The sequence below is a fragment of the Mugil cephalus genome, chromosome 18 (genome assembly GCF_022458985.1).
Source record: "Mugil cephalus isolate CIBA_MC_2020 chromosome 18, CIBA_Mcephalus_1.1, whole genome shotgun sequence".
In the NCBI taxonomy this organism is placed as follows: Eukaryota; Metazoa; Chordata; class Actinopteri; order Mugiliformes; family Mugilidae; genus Mugil; species Mugil cephalus.
The window spans coordinates 12,064,182-12,087,520 of NC_061787.1; the positions used below are offsets into that span (position 1 = coordinate 12,064,182).

Consider the following 23,339-nt stretch of genomic DNA (forward strand, 5'->3'; position numbering starts at 1 on the left):
GGCCACACATTCTTGCAGATTTAAAGAGATATGCCTCCACAAATGTCAAGATTATTACAATAAGCAACCTAAGATGCATATTCATGGCTATGTAAAATAGATTAAGTGTAAGAATTGCAGATCGCAGAAGACTGCAGTTTTCTGCCACTACACTGAAAAAAAAAGTTAATGAAGGACCAGGGGTTATTTTGGGAACACATAGATTTGTAGCCTCTGTTCCCCTGTGAGCGGGTGTGATAGATATCCTCTGGCACTTCACACTACAGTCCAATTTTGACACCTGGTACTCATTCATAACGCCATGCAGTCACAGTTATCAGCACAATCTGCGAGCAAACTTCAAAATGGCCCTTCTATTTCGTGATAGGTTGAGTTTTGGAAGTTATGTGTTGAATAATAAGAATGAAACCAGCCAATACAACTACTCTGGGCTAGGAAGTCTGGAAGTTGACTTTCTTTGTTGTTGAAAACACAGCTGAGAATAACTTGGCTGCTGTGCATGCTGGGCAGAGGAGGGGACCAAAAGGACACACTGTTATATATTTAGACAACCACACACATGGCGCTAATATTTCATATGTACTTGGACCAGGACCTGACTTTATCCCGCAATAGCAGCGCTATCACAGTTCATTTAAACCCGTGCCAAACTAATAATTTAAGTTCTGGGATGAGTTTCTCTCTCCTCCCTCTCTCAACACTTCCTCCTCCCCTCTCTTGGGGATCTAGTCTGATCCAGTCCGGTTCATGGTGGGAGATAATCGGCCAATGATGTGAGTTAATGAGGCGGAGATGCGGGAGGACAAACTCAGACGCGCCCATCTCCAGCGACGACAGGTGCGCTACCCGTGAGCTAGAGGAGGACAAGACGGAGGAGCAGAGCGAATAAAGAGGGGGGAGAGGTGGACAGCGAAGAGGATAAACAAAAGCAGAGGCATTTTCCGGGTTTGCGCTATGGAACCGGGGCAGAACGCACAGGTCGCCGACATGGGAGGTGAGCACTCCGCAGGGGCGTGCGTACTGGAGCGGGACCGGGAGAGGGGCGACATGTCCAGCCCTTGTCCGCCGGCTAAGCAGCGCTCCCTGCGGGTCGTGTATGTCCTGAACGACGGGCTGAAGTCGGTGATGGCCAGCAGTCCCGAGTCCGGAGCACTGCAGTGTCTGCAGAGAGCGTGCGACTCGGAGAGCGCGCTGCTCACCACCGTCACGTTCGGGAGACTGGACTTTGGAGAAACATCAGTACTGGACAGTTTCTACGATGCAGGTGTGTTGGGTTTGGAAATTTACGGGTGAAAAGTTACACAGAAAAGTGTGTCAGTGACTTATTACTGACACTGCATTGCAAGCTAATCCGTCATCTTTTCAACAAAAAAAAAAAGTTCAATATAAGTTACTTGAGCTATTATTAACCTTAAGATGACCAGATTTCTGAAATGAAATCCGGGGATGTTACCCAGATAAAATGTCGAAACAGGGACAGTTATGTTTCAATTTATTTTGACTAATTCATTGAGATTTAAACTGCTTTGTCTGTCAATAGCGTAATAGTTGTAGTCTGTTGTCTAGTCACTTTTCCCCCATTCATTAAATGCTAAAATTGGGGACATTTTCGGGGACAGGGGACGGGTCATCCAAAACAGGGACCTTAATTAAGCCGAGTGGTCTAAAACATCCGGCACATCTTAATGTTTAAACAATTTAGACTACTTCTTCGTACACAGAACGATAAAAGTGAAAATATTTAACGCGAGGTTAGCAAGCAAACATTTATTAGCAAACGAAGCTCACCTTCTTAGTACGTTGTTGATGTTTTTACTGCTTTTGCCTGTCTCCTCTTCAGAAAAAGTTAGCTTAGCTGATAAAAAAAAAAAGGCGCTAACACAAACGGTACCTTACTTGGCGGTTAACCATTGACAGTAACTGGTAAATTTTCAAACTTTCAGTAAGTTACGCAACTGCAAATGTCCATTTCTATTTTATTTATTTCCGTACACTAATTGTTTGTTCAACAACGCAGCTACTGAAAGTTTTAGGAAAAATCTGCTGCGGGGCTCGAGCGACCCGATCCACGGTTACCATAGTTATGGTGGAACTCTTCAACTGGAAGAAACCAAAGGGCCTGAACAGAGAGGGGGGGGGTGTGTGTGTAGCGGGACTCTCTCTATGTGGACATAAAGATATAGAAACGTAATATTTTTATGTGTAAGTTTAATTTAACAATCATATGTTGTCAAAATAAGATTTAACAGTTTCAACTACAGGCATCTATTCAGAAAACATACATTTTGACCGTTCATAGTACCCCTAAAAATGTAATGGACACCACGTCTAAATGCTATTTCATTTGATAAATTAAAGGGACTAAATTGGGTGTAATGACATGCACTAATCACAATATTTTAATCTAATGTGAAAAATTATACAATATAAAGGTTAAGGTCCATGCTGGGTTGGTACATTTGTCTTCAAATGCTTTAACTTTCCGAGGCCTAACAAAATATTAAGAGTATAAGTTTCAGATTTCACACATGATGATGATTATTATTATTGTTATTATTATAATGAATTTCCAAGTTATTCTCCTCTGTGTTAGAAGTTATTTATTATAACCCACGTGAGCACCAAATAATTCAATGATGACCTTTGTCCTATGAATCACTTTATGTTTAATATCAGCTCTTGAAATTAAATCTTTATTTTCGACAGCTGTTACCCGTAATGAAATTACCACTTGCAGAAATACTACTCCTTGTAATATCACCATGTGTAACCCCAGAATCAGTATTTCCTCAGAATGAGCTGACATCCCCATTTCCCAGATAGATTTTCATTTAAGCTGATACCTTTTATAGCTCCAGTTCTGATATTCAGGGTGGCGAAACCAGATCTCCACTAGAAAGCCATTATTTACCAGCTATTTATACCAGGCTGTGATTTCATCCACACTTCTGCCAAAGATATTCATCTTAGTTACAAAAATATATGCAGCAGATATGGAGGTTCTGTGTTTTGTGTAGGTTGATTCTCCAAAGGATGGAGACAAAAAACAAGAAAATATTATGTGGTAAAAAAAAAAGAAAAGAAAAAGAGAGTTGATTATGTTGATAGTTGACTATGACAGAGCGATTTAGACATGATGTTATTAAGTGATGGATGGATAGTTATTAATTCCATCTGTGGTTTTCCTGTCATGACATGTTACAACGTACACAAAGTACATTACAGTTAATGGATCGGACTGTTACATCACTAATCTCATTCATTACTGTTATACATATTGTGTTTATACAGGATGGATTTCCATGAAATTATATACAGATATTGATGATCCTCAGTGGATTCAAAACATGCAGCTTTTTGAGTATTTAGAACAAAAAGTAGTGTCTGAATAAAAATAACAATGCATGTTTATTATATCTATATCTACAAAATATCCATAACTGGTTCAGGAAGTAAATGTTTGCCGTAGGAAACTAATAGCTTGCAGGTTTTTCCTGACCTACATTTGCCTTCAATGAAGAGATGAGATTTTTCTATAGCCCCATTATGAGGTTGACATTTGGCAATTTTTTTTTGTTTGTTTGTTTTTGCAGTCATTGGGTATGGGTTTGCATTTGTCTACTGAAATATTTTATTTCTGTCTAAGGACAGAGTATGAATCCCAATGAATATGGTGATGCATTTTGCATTCTCTCTAGTGCCAACAAAGCAGAAATGGACTGGCTACAATTTTTGTAAAGCCATTCATGATTCCCAGAGAGTAAACCGTAATGACTTTGATAATGCTCGCTTTACCTCTGGTGCTGAATGATTTTTAGTAAATTATCTCAATAATGGAAGGAGTGCCATAAAATATTTGTGTCCCTCTTTGGATGATTAGCAGTGATTTTGGTAAACACATGACTTTTCTATTATTTCTATTTCTATTCTATCTATTGCCGTTATCAGGTCAAAATTTTACATTCAGACCAGACTAGACAATTTCCAACAAAAAAATCATATTCCTTGTTAGTGTGTTAAGTTATGATGGTGAATGCTACAACACACCAGAATAAATGCTTATATTATCTCAAGCTGCAGCTCAGTGCAGCCCTGTAGAGGCACTGGTGTGGCTGTAGACTCTTGTGAACCTCCCATACTATTTGATCTTATTTCAGGAAGAACAGTACCTGGCTAGACGGTGAGTACAAGCTACGTTAGCAGAAAAATGTGGTTCTGCGTGTCTGCACCACTTGCCCATGCTTGTAGTCTTTGCAGAAACTCGTGTCATCACAACATTCCCATGAGTAAAATGGGAAAGAGTTGTTTCTTGGAATTCACATTGAATTAAAGGGAAAAAAAAACCCTCTCAGAAAGCCTTATATCCTACATCTAATGATGTCAAAGTTCAGAGTCAGTCTTAAAAAGAGAATCATTTCAACTTGTCCATGTTTCACTTCTCTAAACTATACTTTTAAAATATGAGCATTGAGAGATGTTTTTATGATGTCACAACCATCTCTTCCTCCTTCTAGACATTGCGGTTGTGGATATGAGCGATGTATTCCGGCAGCCCTCCTTGTTTTACCACCTCGGCGTTCGAGAGAGCTTCGACATGGCCAACAACGTCATCCTGTACCATGACACTGACCCCGACACTGCACAGTCACTAAAGGTACCCCGTGCCTACTTCAAAGTCCTGTGCATGTAATCAGATTTCAAGCATGCCATTCCTCCATGCCTCCTTTGAACAAAGTGACCCATTAAGTTATTTACAGACTGGTGTATATGTGTGTGTGTGTGCAGTAGCTGTCTAAAGGAGTAATACACTCTGTGGCTCTGCTGCACAGCCTTGAGACGCATTCTCACATGATCTATTTTATCTTATTACAGGACATGGTGGCCCAGAAAAACACAGTAAGTTTATGTGTGTATTTCATAGTGATTTATGGAAGCACGGCAGTTTTCTTTTCTTACTATCTCTGGAATACCATTCGTGACAAGTGCTGTTCATGTTCTCGTGCAGCAGCGCAGGCGGGAACGGATACTTACATGCTGTCACGTTCTCAGTCCCTTCTGGCTCATACGGTTTCCTGAAATAAAGCCAGAAAATACCGGCTCCTAGTTTTCTTAGAAACTGATGTTTAATGTGTATGCTGTCTGTGTGTATGTGTGTGTGGAGTAGGCGGCTCGTCCTCCAGTGTTAGGTTTTCCTTGGGTTCAGTTGCCTCCGGAGTACAGGGGGACTGGATTGCGCAATAAAGTAGGTACTGGGCATGTACCAAAGCATGCTGGGAGAGTGCCTCACGGACTGAGTAATACTAACAAGGTCAGATTGAATAACAGTTGATTCCTCATGGGATGGTGCGTGAGTAACACATTTAATCCCCTAACAACGTGCAACTCACAAAGCCAAGGAAGGTTTCAGACGTGACAGAGTACTGTTAAATCTCACAGTTCCACTTTTTGCGGATAGATAGAAACTGACTAAAAGTAACGACTTGTCCTACACTATCTTCTCACTAACAAACAGCAGATAGAGACATTTGACCAATGAAGTATAGTCAAGGATGTGATAGCAAGAATGTTTTTTGAGAAACTGAAAAAAATTTACCAGTGGCCACTTTTGGTAGTACACCTAGAAAATTCCACTGCATACTAACAAATGTTGTCCTCATTTCAAACGAGATGTCTCTGCAGGACTGTCCCTAAACAAGTTTCTTTTTTAAAGTACTGACCACGGAGGCAAATTATGGCATCCGGACCAAACAGATACAGTGGTACAAACTGCTTACACTACTGCCAGCTGGCATATTTCGGTCTTGACTAGCATGAGAGGAAATAACTCTCCAGGTTTGCAAACACTCACCAGCTGCACAACACTGGCCAATGGCCGATTGGTGTCTCTGTGTATCACAGCTTTTACTGAACTCATTTAAATTTGCTTGATGTGTGAACAAGCCACTTTGGTTTTTAATTTGCAATAACTGACCATTTACATCAGTTATTACAGGTTAGCCCTAAAGATGACTTTAAGCTTAGGAGCATTTTGTTGAAAAGTGTGTGTTGCTCATAGTAGTACAATAATCCACACTGACACATACAGAGAGACTGCTGCTGTGGCTGCTGTGGTTTTGGTGATTGCATATTCCTGGGATTTGTGTGACTGGTATAACAGAGCAGAGGCACTTTTCCATCTAAACAATATAACCTCATTATGGAGACATCTGTCCCCGTTTTTTTACCGTGTGAGAACTAACAGATAAGACCTTTTCCCATGAGGGACTGGAAAGATGATGTGTTGGATTTAATGGTCTCTTGACATGGAGCAGGTCGAACTGACCTGCTAGCACAATGCACGAAAAACATGGGAATAATAAACAGAAAATATGAAATTACTGACATAGATAAAGACCAGCAGTTTAACCACTATGCTACATGCTATAAGAATAAAGAATATAAGAATGTCATTTTTTAAAGTGTTCACGTTGGCCATTTAACTTACGATCTCAACAGACTGGCTCTGATCAACGTGCAGCTTAGACTCTAATTCCTCCTTCCTGGACTCTTTTTACACCTGGCATCAGTCTCCAGCATCTGTTCTTACTTGATATATAACAACACTCAATTACATTTGCACCTGGTTTTTAAAAGTGTCTCATCACTTCATCTGCAAACAGTCTATTGTATCTTGAATTAATATTAAACTCAGCCGTCTCCTCTCTTTCTAGGCGTCCAGCGGTAACTACTACTTCATCCCCTACATAGTGACTCCTAACCATGAGTACATGTGCTGTGAAAGTGATGCCCAGCGCAGGGCCAGCGAGTACATGCAGCCCAGCTGGGACAACCTGCTGGGGCCGCTGTGCGTCCCTCTGACGGACCGCTTCACCAGCCTGCTGAAGGACATCCATGTAACGTCCTGGTGAGACAGCGACATAAACACACACACACACAAAACTGATATTAAAAGCTTTGTTTGAATTAACACTTTGCTTGGGATATTAAGAACTATATCCTTAATGTTTATATATTCCCACTATAGTTCAATAGTAGGAAGGGACAAGGACACACCTTCCTTAACTCTAGATAACTCATACAATGCAAAAGCAGTTCATAGTTGTGAACTTCACATGACCTAGTAGAGCAGTGCACAAAAGAACAGACTGACTGTTGCCAACCAGCCATAAATGTGACACTGTGATTAATGTAAAAGGTTACAAAAAAGTGAATGGAGAGACACTCTATGACTGGATTTTGACTCTCAAATGAACATTGTTGGTTATGTTAATAATAATAATAATGCCTTTTATATAGCGCCTTATCACAGATACTCAAAGCTCTTAAAAATTGAATGCACTATTCATTCACTCACACAGTCACACCTGGTGTTGGTAGACTACTTCAGTACTCATAGCTGCCCTGGGACAGGCTGACAGAAACGTGGCTTTTGACCTAGAAGAGACGACAGCCTCCAGTAGATTCAAACAACTTAGGTTAGATGTTGAATTAAAGAGGCCAGGCTATTATTGAATTCAAAATCAAATTTTTATTCAACACTATGTTTTAAAACGTTACCTTAATGGCGCGAATTCTGAGTCTTTTAACCATTTATAGATATATCCTGGAAATACTTGGAAATTCAAAATGTCTACTATAGGGTATTATTGAAGGGCATAAGAAGAAGGTCAATGAATGTACCATAAGTTGTTTCTTTCTTCTTCTCTTGTTTCTTTTCTTTTAGTCCATTAGAACATAAGTGCTGATTCAGACACTTATCCACACACACATTATCACATTAGACAACATTAGGGCCATTTCTTCTACTTAATAAATCAGTTATGGTCAGCGTTCATGCAGAGGTGGACCCTGAAGACCACATCTGAAAAGGGCTGACAATGCTTCATCTCCTCTCTATGCTTCTAAACCTCAATGAGAGGCACCAGTACGCAATTTAAAATGTGGGCTGAAGTTACCAAATATGTTTCCTCACCTCAAAGGGTTAAGCAATTTAACTGTAGTGGAGCTAATATTGAGATAATTTACTCGAGTAAAAGTACAGAATATTCTGTATTACACAAGGCCTCCATTAAAAAGCTTACCTTTTGATTTGTATTCTACTTGTAATGAACGAAATAACTCTCCATACCAGCAGGTGGCAGTAGCCCGAAGTCCTCGTTCCAAATAGGGAAAATCTTGCTACAAAGCTAACTGAATGCTCAAATGCAGCCTCTTTTTGTTATGTGTTTGGTCACTGACTCAACATAAACCTCATATAAACTAACATCGCAAAGGTTCAAAGACGTCCCAGCATTGCCAAACGGCTTGGTATGAACCTTAGGGCTGATTTGATCTATCTCAAGTAAACACTACCCTGAACTTGTCCTCCTTCATCCCACCATCTACATGCAGCGCTTCCTTCAAGGACACACTTCTCAATGACATCAGGAAGGCCAGAGAGAAGTACCAGGGAGAGGAGCTGGCCAAGGAGCTTTCCCGCATCAAACTCCGAATAGACAACACAGAGGTCTTAACGCAGGACATCGTCATGAACCTGCTTTTTTCCTACAGAGACATACAGGTACGAACACACCACCAGCATCATTTGGTGTCGCTGATGTTGTACTAGCATTGTTGTGGAGTTTAGAACTAGCATGCCATCCCTTGTCTTTGTCTGACCACCAGGACTATGACGCCATGGTGAAGCTAGTGCAGACACTGGAGATGCTGCCGACTTGTGATCTGGCCACCCAGCCCATGATCCAGTTCCACTACGCCTTTGCTCTTAACAGGTGCAAGGCAGCTCCATTGAAACTCTTAACTGCCTAATCTTTTGGATTTAATGTCTTTCATAGGCAATGGAAATAGAGTGTGCTGTTTGACGTAGGCTGTTTTTGACTTTCAAAAAGCTACGTTCTGTTCCCACCTTTAAATTAATTCATTCTAATTCCATTACAGTACTTTTTTTTTTTTCAATCAGTGACTTTACATTTACAGTTACGTATTAAATACAGAATTAGATAAACTTTACTGATAACATGATGCAAAGTTTATTTACCATTGCATTTTATGTCATATACTGTATCCATTTTCCATGAAAACAGCATCCAATTTTGGAAACTAGAAAATTAAGGTAGTAGACATACCAGTATTAAGCAAGGGGAGATAGCTATAGCTGAGCCTTATCATAACATAATGAGGAAGTTAAACCACGCCATAGCAGAGCTAAAATGCATTTATCGCTAACTGTTTGTACTTTACGACATAAACTGCCTGACCATAAATTAAAAAAGGGGAATGTAGTGAAGGATAACAGTGCCACTGTGTAATTAAACTATCCAATCAATATTTCATCTTGAATACATTTGTATGTGTGCAGGAGGAACAGCCCTGGAGACAGGGAGCAGGCTCTCAGAGTGATGCTGCAGGTGTTGCAGTCCTGCGAGCATCCAGCCCCGGACATGTTCTGCCTCTGTGGACGAATCTACAAGGACATTTTCCTCGACTCAGACTGCAAAGACACTAAAAACAGAGACAACGCAATACAGTGGTGAAACGAGCACACACAAAGGAATGAATGCATCTTTTATTCATCTAATCATGTCCGCCTTTTTATTCATGTGTGTGTATGTCCTGTTCCCTCTACAGGTACAGGAAGGGGTTTGAGCTGCAGCCAACTCTTTACTCTGGCATCAACCTGGCTGTGCTCCTCATTGTTGCTGGCCAGCAGTTTGAGAGCTCCATTGAGCTGAGGAAAATAGGTGACCTGACACTCCTTTTTATTTCTCTTCAATGGACTCACAAGCTAGGGCAGCATTGAACACAAAAGATTAGTGCATGTAATTGGCCTTCAAATCCTGCAGGATTATCGCTGCGTCTGCTTTATTTGACCGAGCAAATATTTGTTCTCATTCATATGATTAAAAAAGGGTAATCATGATGTGTTCTGGCTTCAGTTTTAACTGATTTAAAAACTGCTATTAGCATCCTGTAGTCCCACATGTGCACTACTGTGAGTGAAGCAAAAACAAGGTTGTAGTGACACTTTTAATCACTTCCTGTCTTCAAATAATCTCATTTCTTTAGGCGTGAGGTTGAACAGTCTCCTGGGGCGCAAAGGTTCACTGGAGAAAATGAATAACTACTGGGACGTGGGCCAGTTCTTCACCGTTAGCATGCTGGCTAGCGACATCCCTAAAGCTACACAGGCTGCTGAGAAGCTGTTCAAACTGAAGCCACCTCTCTGGTAGCGACTTCACGTTAAAAGTATCGTAACTGTTATGTTGTGACACTTGTTGAATTTACAGAAGGAAAAGAAATAAAGAGACTTTACCTTGTAAGTATAACATGTTATTTCATAATGTATATGACAAAAAGATCTTATCTGGCCTGCCATAATGCCAACTGGAAATGGAAAATACTAGATATCTTAGTTTGCAGCATGTGAATTTATGCAGACTTTTGGATTTTGTAATTAAGTCATGTATTTGTGATCCAAAAAATGTGTGTGGTAAGTTTTGAGCTCTATAGTATAGTATAGTATAGTATAGTATATTATAGTATAGTATAGCCAGAAACCAACATACAGTATCTTCTTAGGTAATGTCACACCAAATGTCTTGCTTAGTGTGAACGAGAAAACGCAAGGTCCAGATTTTTTTAATTCAGACCCCATTTTGAACTAAAATTTGGTTCTGACATTGGCTTAGTGGCCAAACTAATTTATTCACTAATTTACAGAAAATACACCGTTTTTTCTCATTTATTTTATCAACCCTGACTCTGAGCATGACATAAACACACAAATATAACCAACACACAATTACAATGTAATTATGTCGCTTAATGATTTTGTTGAAGTTGATCTGGTTTGTTGTCTGCCAGGTACCTGCGATCGGTGGTGCAGAACTTGCAGCTGATCCAGAGGTTTAAGAAACAGGCGACTGAACATTCTCCCCAGAGAGAGAGGCTCGATTTCTGGATGGACATCATCGTAGAGGCCACGCAGGGCACCACCAACAGATTGCGGTTTCCGGTACAGCACACGTTTATGTTCGTGCATGCCGAGATGTTTGAAGCGTGTGTGCAAAAAACATACATGCATGGTGCTCCTTTGACAGGTGCTGATTCTGGAGCCGACCAAGATTTACCAGCCCTCGTATGTGTCAATTAACAACGAGGCCGAAGAGAAGAACGTCTCGATCTGGCATGTTTCTCCTGCTGAAACGGTCAGAGCATCACATGGACTTTGACTGGATTATGGTTCAATATACACTTCAGTATCAGCAAATGTGAATAATCAATGTGCTGTACTTACTTTCATTACAGAAAGGAATCCATGAGTGGAACTTCACTGCAATGTCTATTAAAGGCATTAGGTACGGATGAACCTTTAGAACCTGTATAGTTCTTTGCTGAATCGCAGAAATAAGAGCAAATAAATTCACTTTTTTTTTTATCTGCAGTATCAGTAAGTTTGACGAGCGCTGCTGCTTCCTCTACGTCCACGATAACTCTGATGACTTCCAGATCTACTTCTCCACCGAGGAGCAGTGCGGTCGGTGAGGACACACACATCTAGGTGTGTCTGTGTAGTTTGGTGTGTGCGTGAACTGAAATCAAGTTTAATGTACCTGGTGGTGTTTTTCAGGTTCTGCTCCAAGGTGAAGGAGATGATATCTGATGGTACGGGGAATGCTGTGGAGCTAGAGGGGGAAGGCGACGGCGATACACTGGAGGTCAGCGCGTGTTTCTTGGCAGTTATTTAAGGTGTATTATTTTACGTCAACTACTCACTTTTGATCTTTTTGAATGTTTGTATGTGTGTATGTTGTATGCTGCAGTACGAGTATGACACCAATGAGACAGGAGACAGGGTAGTGCTGGGGCGGGGCACTTACGGAGTGGTCTATGCTGGGAGGGACCTCAGCAACCAGGTCCGAATCGCCATCAAAGAGATTCCTGAAAGAGACAGCAGGTGGGTCCTCGGCTCATTTTTGATACAGGTGAGAAAATGTGTAGAAATGGAAAAAGCCTGCATCCAAATGGATGGTGTGACAACCAATCAAAGTCATTTTGGCCAATTCAGGCTGGCTTCTAGGCTATAAAATAACATTTATTTAAAAAAAAAATCCTGTTCTTAATGTAAATGTAAGTATTGCATATTTTATACATAGTAATGTTGCCTTTTTCCCTAATTGTCAAACTAATCTTTATCAAAGGCTCCTTGTTTTCATCCAGTGTGAGACCCAAGTGGTGGTTGCCTTCTGGTTCTGGCTTGTAATATGAGCTAAAAAAAAAATCACAGTTGCTTCCCAGTTTTAATGTCTGCTTGCATGTTATACTCATATTTTGGTGCAGCGTGTTTATTAATGTTTTATTTAATAAATTTAAAAAAAATAATAATAATACGGGAAGCTTTTTGACCATATGTGCAGTAATTTGTTTTGCAGCAAACTTAAGACTGCATGTTTAGATTAGATATCCTGCATTAATAGTTCAAAGAATATGATGTAAATAAACTTGTCTTTCTTTGTTTTTTCAGGTACTCCCAGCCACTTCATGAAGAGATCGCTCTGCACAAGTACCTGAAGCACAGGAACATTGTTCAGTATCTGGGCTCTGTTTCTGAGAACGGATACATCAAGATCTTCATGGAACAAGTGCCTGGAGGTGTGTTTGTATCAAACAGAGACAGAGTCCTGTGTATTAAAACAATTATTTTATGTTAACTCCAAAATCACCATATTTATTTTGTTGTTGTCGTTGTCTGTAATACACCAAACACTTAGTTGAGAGCCATTATCAAAATATAAAAAATAATCTAAATTCTTTGCTTCCTCAAACTAGACAGATGTTCTATATTAAATGCAACATAAGACGTTTTGATGGACACATTATCTATTTCAGAGGTTGATGCTTGTGACCTCTCGGCTGCCGGGCGGTCTCTCTAACTGCTTGGTCATCTTCCCATTTCATGATAGGTTTTGGACACTCCTTGTCTCCTTTCTCCAGGAAGCCTGTCTGCGTTGCTGCGTTCAAAATGGGGCCCTCTGAAAGAGGCGACGATCATATTCTACACCAGACAGATCCTGGAGGGGCTCAGATACCTGCACGAGAACCAGATCGTCCATCGGGACATCAAGGTACAACAATACGCACTAGACTGAGGAGGAAGGGTGATGTTAAGTCTAAATATTGTAGTACCAAGAGTGGAGCCGTGAGGCACTCCGTTAATGATAGGAAGATACGTGTTGTTTCTTTAAATATGAAAAACAGCTTCAGGGTAAACAGTGATGCTCTTTGTTCATTTCGGGACATTTCTTTATTAGGGTGATAACGTGTTGGTGAATACCTACAGTGGCGTCTTGAAGATCTCAGACTTTGGTACCTCAAAACGCTTGGCAGGAGTCAATCCCTGCACTGAAACATTTACAGGTAACTTTTTGCCCAGCTGATTTTTCCTGAATACGTTTCTTTGTTGTTTTGCAGAATAATACTATTTTTATTAGTTTTACAGAATTTAAAATATGCAAAGAAAACACAAATCAACCCGGTCTCTTTATAAATGGCTCAAGTGTCTCTAAAGCTCATCTGATTATGAATAAACTTCTGCGTCGTTGTTGATGTTTTTTTGACAGAAAAAATACTGGTATCTCTAAATTTATTAAACCATCTAAAATGTAATAGATGTCTGCAGAATTCACTCACAGAGAAAGAAGACCATGCACAATTCCTAATCTGTCGCACATGAACAGACACTAAATCAGCCCGGGCTGCATAAATGGAGTCATAGAAATGCTGCGATCTGAGACCATGAGTGTAAATAACAAATGACCCTCAAAATGTCAAGAGGCACTATCAGCCTCTATGGAAACACTCAAACATACAAGCGCGTACGAAGATACATACACATTCATTGGCCATCTGGCCTCCTCCAGCAGTCAGCAAGGTGTGTAATCAGATTAGCTAATCAAGCGGAGGCAGAAAGGTGTTTACCTTTCATTAGCAGGTGAGTGTTTCTCCTGTCCTCTCTCCCCCAGTCTGCTCTCACTTTAACTCTCACTGCCTTTCTCTGTTAACCTCAGCAGTCAGAGCAGACCACAAATGTCAAATCTCCAATTTGCGATTTGTCAAACACTCAAACAGAATGGAATAAAACAGTGACATCACACTAGGGTTTATATATAGATAAACCCATGTATCTTAGTTGCTGCTCATTGATTGTTGTTAACATTCATTGTGAAATATTATTTGTTAAACTAAAAGATTGTGCTATCTCCCTCTCTGCTTGCAGGTACTCTGCAGTACATGGCTCCGGAAATTATAGATAAAGGCCCTCGAGGCTATGGGGCACCAGCAGACATCTGGTCACTGGGATGTACCATCATTGAAATGGCCACTGGGAAACCCCCCTTTCATGAGCTAGGGGAACCACAGGCAGCCATGTTTAAGGTACTAACTTATGAGGTCCAGTTATTTATGTATGTATTTGCTATGTGAAGTCTTAAAGATACAGTGCAGGACTCAGAATAATTTAAATGAACTTCTGTATTTAGCCATATACCAGACTTTAATATCTGGTTTATTGTGTTTTATGTCAACTAACAATGACACACAAAGTTTTCTACAGCAAGTAGCATGATGTTCCAGGAAATAAAGAAACTTGACTTTCAAAAGGAGGACAACAGTTAAAAAAAAACAAGGTACAAACGAGCATACATGTTTTTCCTTTGTTGGAAAGACATGTAGAGATACGTGTTACATGAAATGACCTGTTTGTGTAATTATCGTGACTGCCAGAAGGGGGCAGTCAAAGTTCTGCACTGTAGCTTTAAATCTTCTGTTACAGTCCCAGTTTTTCTATTTCTACACTTAACTACCAGAAAGTCTTTTGGCTTTGTTTTGCAGGTGGGCATGTTTAAGATCCACCCAGAGATCCCGGAGTCTTTGTCGCTGGAGGCCAAGTCGTTCATCCTGCGCTGTTTTGAGCCTGACCCTCACAAGAGAGCCATCGCCTCGGACCTGCTCAGAGACACTTTTGTCAGGCACAACACCAAGGGCAAGAAGAGCAAGATTGCATTCAAACCATCAGGTTAGGCCAAAACTACCAGGAAAATCAAACCTCTAGTTATGGCAGTTAGTGGAGGAAGTATTATCATGCTGTTAAGGCGAGCCTAAGGTACTTCAGTTGCATAGACATAACATGACTAACAAACTGATGTCTTTTTTTAGTAGGTGAGCCTCATTTAGTAGAGAAAGTCATCCAGAACGGCATTGAGTCTGTATGTGAGCTACAGAACCAGAAATTCACACGAAATCCCTGGCAACATGTATTTTCCAAACTCTGGATATTTACCCCTAATCCAAGTATTCGTCTCCCCCTATCCTCAAAGTTGACCTTGTCCACTTGACATCACCATAGTTTTTTTTCACCTATTATTGCTATATCTCACAGACTTTCATTAAAATTCAATGCTGTCTTGTTGCCACACCGCTGAAAACTGAAAATACCGCAGAGACGACGAAGGCTGACTTTCTCTGTTTCATCATGTTTACACATGTTTCCTACATGTCTGTGTTTTCAGACTACATCCATAACGTTTCTCTGCCGGTGCAGCTGCAGTGTGAGGCCGCCGGCAGCAGCAGCAGTGAACACGGATCCGTGAGTCCGGACTGCGACTCCAAACACGACGTTTTCTTCCAGAAGAAGAAAAGTTCTGGGTCAGAGAATCTCAAACCTACCAACTCCAACTACCTGAGGTGTGTTTGAGAACAGATAATAAGATTTGATCCTCGCACACATGCTTAAGTCAATCTGGTAAATTTAAAATAAAATAGACAACCTCTTCTAGATGTTACTGTATTAAAATGTAGGTGAAATGTGTGGGAAAAGTGAATGAATGAGGAAATGAGTTCATGCGTGTTCATGTGGTTGCCAGGTGGCCTTGTGCACACAGTGTGCTCTGATACCTTTTACAATGCTGATATAATGAACTCTGATCATTTTACAAGCTGAATCCGGTGCCTGTGCACACACACTCCTTTACTTGTCCATGGACACACGAGTGTGGACACATACATAGCGTGTTTCTCCACGCTGACTCATGCTGCCTCTCCACTTTCCTGGGCACACAGAGTAGCCAGGAGAGGCTTGTATCTGTAAATAAAGTGAATGGTGCGCTATTCTGTTGTAAATCATTTTGTGAACTTCATGACTTGTTTTATATTGCGATGTGTGTGTGTGTGTGTGTGTGTGTGTGTGTGTGTGTGTGTGTGTGTGTGTGTGTGTTGCAGTGTTCCAGATGAGGGTTCGGTGTCGGAGGACCGCAGTGTCCCCCCTTCACCTGAGGACAGGGACAGCGGTCTGTTCCTGCTGAAGAAGGACAGCGAGAGACGGTCTATTCTGTACAAGGTCCTGAATGATGACCAGGATAAGGTCATCTCAAACCTCAAGGAAAACCACATCCAGGTCTGTGTGCGAGTGTGTGTGTACTTGTGTTGCTTATACTGTTAAGACCTAGGGCTGTTTACATGGTCACTGTGTGGGGACGTATTCAAAGGACAAAGTGCTAGTCCTTTGCTAGTGCTATATTAGATTAATTATTTTCTCCCTGTCTACATATAAAGCAGCATGTCTCTAGTGGGTGGTCCACAGTCTGGTTCGCTTGCATAACTCCCATGTAGTACTTCCTACCCCAAATGTTTCAGTGTGACAAAAAAACAAAGATATTGCTTGTATGTAGACTCAAGACTAGAGCTCATGGTGTTATCTGTATGGTGAATTTAGTGGCAAGCATCAGTCGGCGACAGTGTTTCCTTGCGTTATACTCACTTTTTTTTGCCTATCAATGCTATGACTTGCTAAATTTCATCATACCTCCATGGCAAACTAAATCTTGAAGAAATTAAACAAGCAGTGTTTAAACGAGAAAACAGATTTTTTTTCTCTCGTTGCAATACCATAAGTGACCACTAGGCAGCAAGGTTGCGTAATGGCGGTCCATCAAGCTTTGTTAATGAGAATTAATTAATGAAAAAATGTTGTGAATTACATCTTTATTTAAAGGAATAAAGAAACAACATAAAAAAAAAACACAGCAGTAAATGTATGTTTTAGTAGTATCTATGGAGTAGTATGTCTATGTTTAGTTGTAGTGGTGAAATCAATATAAAAAAGACACTGGCGGACAACAGTGAATCCGACCCACGTCATGAACATAAATATATTAACATGTGACATTAACATTAATCAGATACGTATGGTCATGAAAAGGCACATTAAGAGACATAATCTTTCCTTTTAGTAAGTTCACTATGAAGCCGACTCAGCAAGGACGTCACACGGTATGACTGGAGATAAAGTTTAGTAGAAAAAAATAGTTTGTTTTGTTCTTGTAAGTTCATATTACCTGAGGCGACCAAATAGTAGTGTGCTAGAACAGGAGCAGGCATTGCTATCTGCCATGTCACCAGTGGGGTGCGCACACGATCTTCTAAAGTCATACTATCCTGTCTTAGTCTTAGTACTCAAAACAAACACAAGCCCCATTCAGGACATGAATCTCCATCACATTATATTGTGATAGTGAGTCACAATTTGGGCTCAGTAGAAAAAAAACAAACCTGTAAAAAAAAAAAAAAAAATCTGTAATGCATTTGTGTTTTTAAATGTAAACGTGCGCAGGGCAGTGAGGAGCTTCAGTTGTCCGTCGACCACATCAAGCAGATCATCTGCATCCTTCGAGACTTCATCCATTCCCCAGAGAGGCGTGTCATGGCCGCCACCATCTCCAAGCTCAAGCTAGACCTCGACTTCGACTCCACCTCCATCAACCAGATTCAGCTGGTGCTGTTTGGCTTCCAGGACTCGGTCAGGACGCACACCGTCAGACATTAACACCATCACGCTTATATATGTACAAACATGCGAAGTCCTATGAAGAATTCTGTTTCACTTGCAAATATTCCTGTCAGGCATCCTATATTTGTCCATCTTAGACTCATTTAAACGTATTCAAAAGTATCTTAAATCAAAAGTGTGATTGTTGTTGAGTTTTTTCAGTCAAAAATGAATTTATAATAGGAAATAATAGGTTGACCCTAAACAAGTGTTAAGCTGCGTGAGATTAAACATTATCTTTTAAATATTAAACTAACTACAGTGAGTGTAAATCGTATGAACATATGCCTTGGTATTTTCAGGTGAACAAGGTCCTGAGGAATCATCACATCAAACCCCACTGGATGTTTGCCATGGATAACATAATACGGAGAGCTGTGCAGGCTGCCATTACCATCCTCATACCAGGTGGGCGACGGCTCAGAGAGCTCTAACTAGCGGACAAAATGTGGATGTCAACGCGACGCATTGTAGCATGTGGTTAAAGCTCAAGACGAGACATGATTATAAGAACGATTTTGACCTCCAGAGCTGAAGACCCACTTCGGCCCGGCGTCAGAGTGCGAGGGAGCAGAGAAGGAAGACGAGGTGGACGAGGAGGAAGTGGAATTCGGTCCGGTTTTAGCGCCACCCGCCGACGACCCCGGGGCGACCGCTGACTCCCCCCACGTTGCAGCCAGCACGTCAAACTCCACCCACTCCCAGGAGCATCAGCGGTCACACCACCAGCTGGGGGCTCAGCTGGGACGGCTCAAGCAAGAAACCAACAGGTACATGCAAAGAGTAGTGGTTATTTTCCAACAGACGTGAAAAAAAAACAATCTTGACCACGATGTGATTGCAAAAACCCACTTGCCGCTGAAAAAAACAAACTGTAAAAGCAGAATGTAAACATGAAAGACGTGACGGATGCAACAGCTCCAGGGCTCAGTGCAGCTCCGGACTCAATTTCACAGGCTGATGAGATGATGTCCCAGAGGTGAACACTAATACCCGACGTATTTGTACACTAATATATTATTGAAATATTCTCATAATGAGAATTATTTTCTATCTTTTATTACAAGGTTATGTGACAGAGACAACACAAAAAATAATTAGTGGCACAGTTACGCAGATCAGTACAAAAGTACTTTTTTTTGTCTACATAGTTGAACACCACAGGGTGTCAACATTATATGAGGTTGATGCAGTCACATTCTTGCAGCTGAAATTTTTATTACTTCAGTGTGTGAGTGTAGTACAAAGTACAAAAGTGGTTTAGAGATCTATATCTCTCTACCATTTGTATTTACTGGTGCAGTTATTGATACTAAAGTTATTTTGGTAGAGGAAGAGTTATTTATACTTTACTGCATCCAGGCCAAATTTATTTTCCAGTGTACTTGTACATCCCCTTTACCCATGTCATTGCACAAATATGACAAAATACACAACAGCAAAAGAACATTTTGTTTGCGGGTAACATGTGATCTGTCTCAGAACATCCTGCGGTCAGGTTTGCTTCTTCCAAAACTGCTTCCAAGTCTGTGTTGTTTTACTAAGCCTCAGACATGTGCAGTATGTGAGGGAGGAAATTATACCACATTCCTAACGTGAAATAAAAAAAATACAGTCAATGGTAGTCTGCGGATGTTATTCATGGTGCCCAGACTACACAGAGACAGAAAGAGTACAAATGCCACTGGTAGAAAAACGTGCTTTGGCTCCGCTTCATTTTCTTGTTCAACCACCACATTGTTTCTCCACGCTACATGTCTGTGGGCTCTACATTGGCCGCCACAACTGATGCCTCTGTCTGTTGGTGCAGGCTGCTGGAGGAGCTACTGCTGAAGGAGAAGGAGTACCAGCAGGTCCTGAAGACTACGCTTCAGCAGAGAACGCATGACCTGGAGCTGGTCAAAGTCAGACACAGACCCTCAGGTAAAGTGATTATTCACTTGGCTGAATTCCTAATTAATCCACCTGTGCTTCTCCATTCTCCCCGTATGTGCACTGGATCCAGATGATCCCAAGTTAAGTCTGCTCTAATAAGCATTTCTCTCGTCATAAAAAAAAAAAAAACTGGGCGCAGCCTTATTCCTCACTTCAGCCCACACATTGTGTAAGTTGTCATCTTCTTCCTTGTTTGTTGGTAACATTACTTCAATTTCAAGTGCAAACCTGCACCTGAAAAATGAGTTTCTCACAACACCATCACTAGGAAATAAATGGTGTGCGCACGCTGAAACAGTAGGGGTCTCATAATTTTAAAATGGATGCAGATCATGTTAAGTTTGTATTAACAGCATCATGCAGAAACAATGCAACCGGAAGCGAGAATAGAATACAGTAATTAGAGAAAGAAAGTCCCATTACCCTCTGTAGTTTAGATAGATCAAGGTCTCAGTTATATTGGAGTAAAAAAATCCTATTTTTATACATGTCACGTGATCTGTTGCTGCTAGCTGATAAGTGACACGTCTGCAACACGTCGGATGATGCTTCTGAGGGAATTTGCAGACGCAGTCGAAACTGTCAAGCAGGTTCACAAACACATCCTCAAAAAAAAAAGATAAGACCGACACGGTATACGTCATCTTAAAATGAGTCACGCTGAATGCTGACTTAAGCCTGGAGTCTCATAAAGATAATATGGCATGCATTAACAGCGTCATTAAACAATGTTGTGGGAATAAAATACTGTAGCTTACACTTGTAAATAAAATAAAAAAAAACGTCCAATTACCCTCTGTGGTTTAGGTAGATCAAGGTCTCAGTCAAATTGGAGTAAAACAATCCTATTTTTATAACGTCATATGATCTTTTTCAAAGGAAACTTATTTTCAGGGACCCCTTGAAATTACACCACATACCACTAGGGGTACACAAACCACCTTGGTGAGAATCACTGCTTTACACCCTAACGTTTTTCAGGCCAAGGACCCAAAAATTTATAGAGAGATTAAGTAGGGACCCCCCTACCTATTATATGTGTTCTACATTAAACTTGGCCTTTTGCTGTTTAGAACTATACATTATTATAATCATTTTGCATTCTATATTAAGCTTATCCCTTATCTGTTGTATGTAAATAGACTGAGGTTGATTAGACATCAGTCACCACCCTACTGCACATGTTTGAAATTAAAATGATAATAATAATAATGTATATTTATAAGTAGCACAAGGCTGAGTTTAATATAAAACATATATATAGTAGGTAGGGGGTCCCTGCTTAATATGTAAATCAGTTCAGGGGGCCTTGGCCTGAAAAACGCTGACCCCTGCTCTAAACCATCTGGTGCGATGAACTCCAGCTTCAGACAAACAACAAATGAGGTCTCGCAATCTACAGTTAAAGTTTTGGTGTCTGAGTGTTTTTGTTGTTCTTTTTGCACACATCACAACCAGTAATTGGTAAGTCGTCTGATCAAGTGACAAATAACCTGATAGATCAGATAATAATCTGATCTGTTCCCCCTTAGTAGTGCATGTTCAGTTGTTACCAGGAACTCACAAAAAGCTTTTCTTTATGAACCACGGGGCTCACTGTCAGCTCTTTGTGGATTCTTTTCTTTTTTTTTTTGTAATCATAAAAGTTAACTAGGTGCTTCCTGTTTCAGATGTCTCGCCTCCCTCCATCTTTCACATCCCGGCGGACCACGAGCCAGACAAGCAGCTCACTGACTGGCTGAAAGAGCAGGGGGCAGACCAAGACACCATAGACAAGGTGGAGCATCAGTTACCTTTTGAGTCACTTGCTGCTCTATATCTGAACTAACAGCGTTTCCGTCCTGTGTTCTAGTTCGTGATGGAGGAATACAAGCTGACAGACGTTCTCTGCGACGTTACCAAAGATGACCTCCGCTGTCTACGCCTAAGGTATCTACTTGTCCCAATAAAGCCACATCAAACAGTCCTGAGCAAATAAAATAAAAATAGCGCAGTAAAAAAAAAAAAAACAGAACAAACTTTGTCTTTTACCCCACAACCACCCTCCATCACCTTCCTCTCAGGGGTGGAGTCCTCTGCAGGATCTGGCGTGCCATCCAGCGGCACCGAGAGCGAGAGAGGCTGCCGGCCGACAAGCGTTCAGAAAACGACGCATGACGAGATCGTTGGACTACAGCTCGAGAAAACACGCACACATCCACACATTACCAGCCCCGCATGGCCAGCTCTCCTCTCTTTGTTTGTCTCCACAGTGCCTTCTCTTCTTATAGTCCCCGCGTTTGTATGTACAGGACTGACTGACTCCGTGCAGAGTCCGACTTGACCAAGACCAAAGCTCTTTAGTGCAGGCACTACTGTGTGTACCTTTATGTGCATTTAAGCGTTCATGTGTGTTACGACGCGTTTGTGCTTGAGCATTTTGACAGAAAAATATGTCCCAGCAGACAAGGAAGGAGTCTGAAGTTCCCTCTGAATGATGATTTGACTGTGAAACGCCGCCGGGCACTTCAAAGATGACTGTAAAACGTCTTTTAGGTTTTTAATGTTGAAAAAGTGTCTACAAAATGTCTTAAACCACACATCAGAAAGAAAAACTGAAACTCCTACTGCTCTTCTATTGTTGGGAACAACTGTGCAACTGGCGTCCAACATCCGGCGCGCTGCCTCTAGCTGATAAGTGGCATGTCTGCAACACGTCAGATGATGCTTCTCTGAAAGATTGGAGACACAGTCCAAACTGTCAAGCAGGTCCATAAACATATCCTCGAAATCTTATATCTGAAGATAAGATAAACATGGCACATGTCATCTGAGAATGAGTCACTTTGAATGCAGACTTAAGCCTCAAGTTTTGTAAAGACACTGTAGCGTGCACACATCACATCACGACTGCTGATCACAGCTGCCTTTATATTTGTACGCATGTTATTTATTAGGTGTATCTATTCTCTTCTACTCTGTGTGCATCTGTATTTGTTTTGTTTTTTATTCCGACTGTCATATGTTGTTCATCGTGCTTTACAACTGCAATAAACCTGGAAATAATAAAAATTTGTTGGCCATTCAGATCGGATGTCACCTGTTGGTGTCGGATCAGATGTTGGTCAAATGACTATTACAGTATCACTCTATTACCATACACAAACATCACTGCTGCTCTTTGCTCTCATTTCCTTCCGCATCGCCTACAGGTTAGAGCTCATTCTGCATTCTTTCCATTTCCTACCCTTTCACATGCCTTGAACCGGTTTACCTGCCTACATACGACCTACCACCTGCTTACCTTTCCACTTAACAGCTATATAGATTTAACTTTCCACAAACAACAGACCACAAACCTCTTTAATTGCTCTTGGAAGTAAACATAGATCTGAAGCCAGCGATACCGGATCTGAAGAAATACCGCATTCCAGTACTATCATTTGTGTACAGGTTAATATATGTAAGTTGTGCAATGATAATACACAGCATAACAGCAAAATGCCAAAAGTGAAAAAGTGATCCAATGAAAACTGAAAATAGA

General features: G+C 40.9%; 1 protein-coding gene across 2 annotated transcripts; it reads left to right on the forward strand.

The window, feature by feature from the left end:
• Positions 1 to 642: 642 nt before the first annotated feature.
• map3k15 (mitogen-activated protein kinase kinase kinase 15) lies at positions 643 to 22,882 on the forward strand. 2 transcript variants are annotated; one of them, XM_047567920.1, is made up of 30 exons: positions 643 to 1,264; positions 4,515 to 4,654; positions 4,873 to 4,896; positions 5,165 to 5,242; positions 6,711 to 6,904; positions 8,392 to 8,560; positions 8,665 to 8,771; positions 9,359 to 9,529; positions 9,628 to 9,740; positions 10,066 to 10,225; positions 10,864 to 11,014; positions 11,100 to 11,207; positions 11,308 to 11,357; positions 11,445 to 11,540; positions 11,630 to 11,717; positions 11,823 to 11,956; positions 12,524 to 12,651; positions 12,994 to 13,124; positions 13,311 to 13,416; positions 14,276 to 14,433; positions 14,890 to 15,073; positions 15,567 to 15,741; positions 16,276 to 16,450; positions 17,666 to 17,851; positions 18,184 to 18,289; positions 18,411 to 18,651; positions 19,692 to 19,804; positions 21,487 to 21,593; positions 21,669 to 21,745; positions 21,880 to 22,882. In XM_047567920.1, exons 1-30 carry the CDS (start codon positions 955 to 957, stop codon positions 21,971 to 21,973), a joined length of 4,074 nt encoding a protein of 1,357 aa, XP_047423876.1. In that variant the 5' UTR covers positions 643 to 954; the 3' UTR covers positions 21,974 to 22,882. The 2 variants fall into 2 exon arrangements, with proteins under 2 accessions (XP_047423876.1, XP_047423877.1); XM_047567921.1 differs by lacking the exon at positions 5,165 to 5,242 and having other exon boundaries at positions 644 to 1,264.
• The last annotated feature ends 457 nt before the right edge of the window (positions 22,883 to 23,339 follow it).

What these genes read in the sequence shown, in the direction of transcription:
- map3k15 (XM_047567920.1), top strand. Translation starts at nt 955, where the DNA reads ATGGAACCGGGGCAGAACGCACAGGTCGCCGACATGGGAGGTGAGCAC. An exon ending in CATTGAGCTGAGGAAAATAG is followed by an intron (nt 9,741 to 10,065) that starts GTGACCTGACAC and finishes TCATTTCTTTAG; the next exon opens with GCGTGAGGTTGAACAGTCTC. An exon ending in TGTTTGGCTTCCAGGACTCG is followed by an intron (nt 17,852 to 18,183) that starts GTCAGGACGCAC and finishes TGGTATTTTCAG; the next exon opens with GTGAACAAGGTCCTGAGGAA.